We start from the raw sequence: 8599 nt of genomic DNA on the forward strand, positions 1-8599 counted from the left end.
GTCCTAGGCTGCATACAGCCTGTGGGCTGGAGGGTTGGGCAAGCTTGATTTAGTGCATCTGCAATCTTTTCTTGAATGATAGTGTCCACAGACTGTTTCCAAGAGCCCTTCCTCTCCTCCTCCATCCCCACCAAGTAACATGTGTGTTCATGACCCAAGAGTGGGCCAATGGGATGATCAATTTTCAGCCCTAGAATGTGAGAAAAATACTGGAAAGGGTTGGAGCCAGCCAACACACAGCAGCAACCTGGCAAAGGTAGTAAAGCAGACCTGCTGACTAGGCCATCTGGCACGGCAGGGATTCCTGCCTTTCAGCAGCTGGTTCCTTCAGCCTTCCCTAGGATCCTGTGAACTGCCTATATCTTTCTAATATAGCACATTTTAAAATTACTCAAAATCGTTTTCTGTTGTTGCTTGCAACCAAAAGCTCTAACTGGTTTGGGCAGAATTTATTCATAAAAAAATTAAGAAAATACTTGATTTGAACAAACTTCATTCTTCAGATTCATCATATATAACTGTAAGAGACCTTATTGTTCATGGAGCTTAATCTTGTACACATGAAAAAAAAAAAAAAGCTGAGATCAAGTCCTTTCCCATTGCCATACAGCTGGTAAGTGGCAGTGCTTAAAATAAAACTGAGGTCTGCTGCTATCAACTCCAAGACTATTTGAATTGTAAGTTTTAATTACTTTCATATTTTACAATACCTCTAGTTCCTGGAAGTGGAGCTGCTATCCAGTAGCCCAAATGTGGTGCATCATATGTCCACATTAAATGACTGTTATGTTCCTTGACCATTCCCCGACCTTGATTTACCCAGGCACCTAAAAAGGAAGGTATATAAAAAGTACTAGTTAGTCACAGTTACATATCTCAAGAGCTGACGGTCATGCATAGAATACTTTATGGGACTTTTTCAAAGATTATGAAAACTGGAACAATATAGGATAATATATATCACATCATATTATAATATATAGCATATATTATAATAAATAGAATAATTTGAATGATTTGTTACAACCAAAAGAAAAACATTGTAAATAAACTAAGGATGGCCAGGCACAGTGGCTCATGCCTGTAATCCCAGCACTTTGGGAAGTCAAAGCAGGCCAATCACGAGGTCATGAGATTGAGACCATCCCGGTCAACATTGTGAAACCCCGTCTCTACTAAAATACAAAAATTTAGCCAGGCATTGTGGCACATGCCTGTAGTTCCAGCTACTCAGGAGGCTGAGACAGGAGAATCACCTGAATCTGGGAAATGGAGGTTGCAGTGAGCTGAGAGCGTGCCATTGTACTCCAGCCTGGGTGACAGAGCAAGACTCTGTCTTGAAAAAAAAAAAACTTAAGGACATACTTACAAAAATCATGACTCTCCAGATACTATTTAAACTGTGCATATTAAGATATCTCTTATGGCCTTCATTTTTTACTAAATATTGTTTTGGTCTAGTGCTGTTGTTATTGTTCTTACAGAACTAGATCTTCTAAACTTTCAATAAATCCTACCTCATCCAGCAAAATTTGCTGTCAGTAGAAAAAAGAATTAAGTAAATCTTATGCCTTTTGTAACGTTGTATTTATAAATAGCATAACAAAGCTATTTGAGTTTGGTGTATATTGGTTTACTGATTTATTATAGTGAATTATCTGCAACATGTAAAAAAGTATTTTAATAAGCTAGAGAAACTTAAAAATGATGAAAGTAATTTAATCTATTGCTTTTAAATAGTCCACAAGTGTGACATCAGTGATAAATCAATTCGAAAATGCTGCCACTGAAAGGTACATTAGAGAAAGGCCTTGGCTAGAGGGAACAATCAGCAACCAGGACTCAAACAGCAGATATTTGTTTTTAAAGTGCCTTAACACAGCTTTCTCATTCAACAAATCTGGAAACTGAGGTCCAAATAAGTTAAATGACTTGTTTCAAACAGTACTGCTGGTAAAGGGACTAGACTCCAAATCTTAGAGTTCTTAATCTAATGATTTCAGTAGCATACTATCAAGGTTACATACTTTCCACTCTTTAAAACATAGATATATTACTGCTTATCTTCTACAGTAAAAATATATGTTTTTTTTTTTTTTTTGGCTTAATTACCCACACAAAATCCCATTCCAAGTCTCCTTTGAGGATCTATTGCTCACTATTCACAGTCAACATGACAGTTTAGGGTTCCATTCTCAGCTTCAACTTGTGACCTGAAGTCTAAATAAATCTGTGCATTCAATTTGCAGGTCACAAAGGCAAGTTCTAAGAAGGGCATGCAAACTCCATTCTACAACTACAGCGAGTCCACTGGCTTGAGCTATACATAGCTCCAAAGACAATCTCTCCACCGGCCTTCAACCTGGCTAAGTCTAACCTTAGAGCACCTACAGCCTCTTGTCTCTCTGAAGGGAAATCCTATCCTAGAAAGGTGCTAACACAGAGGAAACAGATGAGAGTGAAGGAGGAGAGAAACCAAGCCCACACCTTATGAAACTGTCTAGACTACAGCATGACTCACCCAAGGAAGTCCTACCTCTGAACTTTTCAGTTATGGGCTGATCATTTTTCTTTCTTTTTCTTTTCTTTTTTTTTTTTTGGTAACTTACACTCCTACCTTATTTACATGGGAACCCAAGAACAAAACAAAGGGAAGCGGAGGAAGAAAATATACACATAATTCCAGCTGCTATTTAGGAGGCAAAACCCAGAGAACAAAACTAGTATCTAAGGGCTTTCTTTGGAAAAACAATTACTCTATCTCTTAATAACATAATGTTATTTATTTTTATGAAACTAGCATACATTTCTCAATTGCCTTAAACCATGCTTTTAGATAGATATTATGAGCTTATCAAAATGAAAACAAACTTCTAAGAGGAGAGATAATTTAAAAAAAATTATTTCTGCCTCAAAATGTTGGTGGTATAAAAAAGGTAAGGGAATTAATAAATAATGCTATTTTTGACATGTGTATTCCTATCATTTCCCCCAATAGTTGTAATATGTTAACCAAAGTGAGGTCAATTTTGGTCACTAACAAAGTAAATAAAATTGTGATGTTATTGAAAAACTAGAGCTGTATCAAGTTCTAAGACAAGACATTCAGCTACGCAACTGACAAATATGCAAAATGTTCAGAATATTTCAACCTAGCTCACATACCTGTGTTCATATCAAATGTCCAAGCAGGTATGCGATCTCCTGCACTTACATCATTCTGACGTAGAAGAGGAAGAGAAATCTGAATGGAGCCATTGACCTTTAGTTCTTTTCCTCCAGAATATATTTTCACACATATTGCAGCTAGAGGAGTCAATTCAATGTTTTCAAAACCTATAAAAGATGACAGTTTATTAAAATCATATATAAACAGAGGTGGTAGTTACCTAATAAATTATTATGGGTCTAAAATAAGGAACTCCTCTATTTCACCAAGCGTTATGTATTTTAATATCAAATAGTTACTGAATACACATTAAGGATTTTCAAAACATAATTTAAAAATATTGTATAAATACAGGCTGTGCAATGTTAATACTGACAAATCAATATGAGCCTAAGTTATCTAACTAAAGTCATCTAATTTAAGGGTGCTAGAATCCAATTCAATATTTTTATAAACCTAAAAAGCAACAACCAAAAAACCCATCTCATTACAACATCATACTCAAATAAAGGCGCCATCATACATCATCAATGCAGACGTGGATTTGAAATATCTGGCCCTTCCTTTTCCAAGACCATCTGTTTCAAAGAGTGCTAGAACCCACAGATCCAGCTGCACTCCTTACATAAAAAGCATTCAGATTAAATGTATAATTTTTAATGAATAGGTTTGGCAATTAAACATGAAACAAAATCCCTGTGTATTATCATTACTTGATAAAAATGTCTTAATATATTTGATTATTAATACAATTGAAAAAATATAAACTTAGAATTCAAATATAATACTAGACTTCAAAACTTCCAAAGTAGGAGAAAGGGAGAAAACAGAATTGGTTATATTGTTTTGCTTAAGGTGTTAGAGATTTCATTATACAATTTATAGTATGCTTTCTTAAATATCAGGAGCTATCTATAGCTGTCTACTACTCTGGAGGGAGAGGGGGAGCAGAAAGTGCCTTTATTTTGCTTTTGAAATATTAGCAATGTCAAAGTTATAATATATACCAGAATATTTATGAAGAATAAAAATATGATTATAGAGGTTAAAATTACAGTATTTCTACAAATAGATGGAGAAAGTATACTTTTATCTACTTGCTTTTGGCCTATACTTTTGGATCTCTGGCTTCAAAACTAGAATTTTGTTCATTCACTTAACAAATATTTACAAAGCCCCATATGGGCCCCTAAGACACAGTAAATAATTTCTGATATTGTCTGCAATACTTTTTTCACAATCATTACTATCAAATATCCTTTATTTCCCCCAATGTATTTATTGCTCATCAGTTTCTTCCCTCACCCAAATGTAAGGGCATGATAATCTAGAAAGGGAACATAATTAAGTGGTAAAGGAAGGCCTCCTTTCTGAGGAGGGGACATCTGAGCCAGAGCCAAATGGGAAGGAACTCCAAGAATTTTCCAGGTAGAATAAACAAGTCCAAAGCCTCCAAATCAGAAGCAATCTTGACAGGTGCAAAAAAGAAAGGTGGCTGCAGGGGAGAGGGGCAAGAGTGGAGCGCCCTGGCAGCCACAAGAGTCCCAGATGTGTGTGGCAGGAAAAGCAGGTTTGTAACAGAAGAATGAGTGTCATCTGGCTGGGGCACTGATAGCATCGACTGCAGCAGGCAAAACTCTATCTAACCAAAATACTATTTGCTCTTATCACTCATTGCTGGCTGCTCCCCAAATGCAATGAACCAAAAATCTGGAAAAAAAAAAAAAATGAAACTATCAGCATTATAGACTGTTTGAGGTGATTTTAAACAGTGGATTTTCCCTTAGGTTGCAACAAGTGGCAAAAATGGTAAAACAGGCCTGGTGAGGTGGCTCATGCCTGTAATCTCAGCACTTTGGGAGGCTGAGGTGGGTGGATTGTTGAGCCCAGGAGTTAAAGCCCAGCCTAGGCAACATGCAAAACCCCATCTCTACAAAAAAAAAAAATAAATAAAATAGCTGGGTGTGTTGGTGTGCACCTATAGTCCCAGCTACTTGGGAGCTCAGGTATGAAGAATCACCTGAGCATGGGTGATTAAGGCTACAGTGAGCCAAAATCATACCACTGCACTCCAGCTTGGGAAACAGAGCAAGACCCTATCTCAAAAGAAAAAAAAAATGGTGGAACAAATGTGGATGTACAGAAGGAAATGATGTTTTTAAGGGGGTTATTTATGAATGTGTTTTTAAATGTAAAATTCCATTGTTCCTTTAACTTTTATATTATGACATCCTTACATAAATATGAGTGCTGTTGACTCTGGAATACACATATTTTCAATATTTATATTTTATTCAGAATAGGAAATATTTACAATAGCTTACTCCAATTTATAAACTTAATAAACTTGTTTATTTCTCAATTACTGATACTTCTCATCCATTTGATAAAAATGTATAGGTCAAATTAAAAAATATGCCAACTAACTTTTAGTTTTTAAATGTATTAAATTTTCAAAGCTATACAATAATCATAACCATTTTCTATACCTTACCTGCTTTGGAACAAATAAAATTTAATAAATTTAAAAGAAATCAAAAATTTCCATTCACTTGAAATAATGTATGCTGAATTTCTCTTTCAGTATTATCCATAGCTTAAATGAATATTGAATATTTAATAGCTATCTAAATAGCTAAATATTTGATAAAAGATTTATGTACTGTTTCTTATACTATATTATACAAAAAGTAGATAATACCTGGTTTACTGAGTGTAATTCCAGTTGTATATAGAAAATTGTCCACTTTTAAAAACTGTTGTAGAACTGTAAGATAGCCGGTAACATTGCTAATATGATGGTTGTCAGGAAGTTTAATTAAGGCTTTTGAAAACTGAACACTTGGTTGAGATTTGGCATCTGGAAAAAGGAAACCTCATTAACAAAGAAATAAAGGCATGTTAAGCATAGCAGCATTGGTCAGAACTTTCTTCTTTAAAAGAAGCAATTACAATTATTGCTAAACATTATTAGCATCTTCTTATGTAATTATTTTAAATTCAAACCTCAGAAATTTTCCTTTCTTTAGATGACACAAGGAATCTTTGTAATTGATTGATTTTGCTGCCCAGAAGTTCCTCACCTTGTTTTTCCCACTCTGGGGAACCCCACACTCTCCATTTTTAGCCCATGTGGTTCATTTGGGGTCTCATTCCTATAACAGTAGTGGAGTTGATGGTGCATGCTAGCATGGGCTGAAAACAATTAAAAGCATCTCATCTTGGCCACAGTGATTTGTTCAATGATGGGCCCTGTCCCAAGCACAGTTAATGAGATGTAATTTGAGTTTTGCTTGGACTGGATTTCATATGAGCAGGTATACATCCAGGGGTTGTAACAGCCATCTCGCAATAAAAAATGGAAGCTTGTTTAAAAATCAAGGCAATATTCAAAGTGTGGACAGTTGAGAAATGGAGAAAGAAAAACCAATCTTCAATTGTTTCTACTAAAGTTCTGATCGAGCCATGTCTAAAGTTGGTCCTATTCCTATACTTATCTATAAGAGGCATAAATAAATGCTTCTCATGGGCTTAAGCTAGATTAGGAATAGGTTTTCAGTAACTTGCAACAAAAAAGTATCTCTGATAATATTCAGCCACATACTTAAGTGGGTAGTTTTCTCTATCAGTTAACTAAATATGCATTAAATGTCTTTCAAATGCCAGGTACTCAATTTATAAATATCTCAGTAACTAAATTTTTCCTAAGTATAAATATCTCAGTATCTTCTAACATTATTTATCAAGTGAGGCTTCAGTGACAACATTGATATTTTTGTAATCAACAGATTTCGAATTTAACAATTCAAAGATCAATTCTTATACCTGAAAATTATTAGAAACATCAGCTTTTGCTTTGGACTTTAGTAAGGTCACTGATGAAGACAGAAGCAATCAGTTAAATTATTAGAATAGAAAAGACATCAGTTTTTAAAGAGCTGCATGATAATAAATGATAAAACAAGGTAAGAGTTCTCAGTGTATAGTTTTTGAGTGTGTGAAGCTAGAAAAATAATGCCTTGGAAATAGCCAAGAAAAGTAACATAATTATATGTTCTTGTTTGGTTGCTGAGGATGCAATCCGATGCCTTCTGATCACTTACAGGTACTCCTTACAACTTGCTCTTTTAAAATATGTGGCTTAATTATGTTGAAGATCCAAATTTCTTACAACTGAATATGCACACTAAGCAAAATGTCTAGCTGAGTTTCTGTTAGGTTTTGTACATTCCTAAATTTTCTAATTTTTCCTTTTGCCACAAATACATGAATGCATGTACTTAATTTCCACTGTACAAACCTGATGTAACATTTTATGGAGGTTTAGCAGTAAGGATGTATATGTTTTACAGAAAGATTTAACATCATTATGAAACATTCATACTTTCCTGTCTGGCCTTACAAATGGGTCACCTTTTAGGAAAATGAGACAGTAAAAGGAAGTGATCTGAGAATTCAGGAGGACTCACGGTGTTCTCACAGAAACCTGCCAAGGCATGGCCAATACTTTCCAGACAAATGAGCGCTTACCATTGCTTGGGACAGTGGCAAAGGTTTGGTATAGTACATGGTCACACAGATCCGCTTCACGTATTCCAGCAGAAACTATGACTTTTAATGGGGTTTGAAAATGACAGTAAGGGGTACAGATGCATCAAAACAAAACACTGAAGAGAGACTGTGAAGAGTCTAATTTCATTAAGGCTCCAGCAGCATTAAACATAGCCTCTCTGTTTACTTGTGGTTCTTATTTACTTCCCATTCTTTCGCATACAGCTCCGCATCCACCATTCTGCCATACACAGCAAAAATCACTAGCTCAAAATTCTGGCAAGGCCAGGCATGGTGGTTCGTGCCTGCAATCCCAGCACTTTGGGAGGCCTAGGTGGCTGGATCACTTGAGGTCAGGAGTTTGAGACCAGCCTGGCCAACATGGTGAAATCCCATCTCTATGAAAAATACAAAAATTAGCCAGGTGTGGTGGTACATGCCTGTGGTCCCAACATTGTGAAACCCCATCTCTACGAAAAATACAAAAATTAGCCAGGTGTGGTGGTACATGCCTATGGTCCCAGGCTGAGGTGGGAGGATCACTTGAATTCAGGAGGTGGAGGTTGCAGCAAGCCAAGATTACACCACTACACTCCAGCCTGGGTGACAGAGCCAGACCCTGTCTCAAAAAATCTGGCCAGGCATGGTGGTGACTCATGCCTATAATCCAGCATTTTGGGAGGCTGAGGTAGATGGATCACCTGAGGTTAGGAGTTTGATATCAGCCTGACCAACACAGAGAAATCCCAACTCTACTAAAAATACAAAATTAGCCGGGTGTGACGGTGCATTCCTATAATCCCAGCTACTTGGGAGGCTGAGGCAAGAGAATCATTTGAACCCAGGAGGCGGAGGTTACAGTGAGCCGAGATAACGCCA

The 8599-nt window shown here is 36.3% G+C and overlaps 1 protein-coding gene across 3 annotated transcripts in view; it reads right to left on the minus strand.

The window, feature by feature from the left end:
• Positions 1 to 8599, minus strand: part of FAM171B (family with sequence similarity 171 member B) — a 78178-nt gene that overhangs the window by 12232 nt on the left and 57347 nt on the right. For 2 of the 3 annotated variants that reach the window (XM_017545054.2, XM_037744483.1), the window contains exons 4-6: positions 5871 to 6044; positions 3166 to 3336; positions 711 to 827 (exon numbers count right to left, since the gene is read on the minus strand). In XM_017545054.2, the coding sequence (XP_017400543.1) occupies positions 711 to 827; positions 3166 to 3336; positions 5871 to 6044 (462 nt within the window). The remainder of the gene's footprint in view (positions 1 to 710; positions 828 to 3165; positions 3337 to 5870; positions 6045 to 8599) is intronic. The other variant, XM_017545055.2, reaches the window with a different exon arrangement.

Source organism: Cebus imitator, unplaced genomic scaffold (assembly GCF_001604975.1).
Source record: "Cebus imitator isolate Cc_AM_T3 unplaced genomic scaffold, Cebus_imitator-1.0 Scaffold176, whole genome shotgun sequence".
Classification (NCBI taxonomy): domain Eukaryota; kingdom Metazoa; phylum Chordata; class Mammalia; order Primates; family Cebidae; genus Cebus; species Cebus imitator.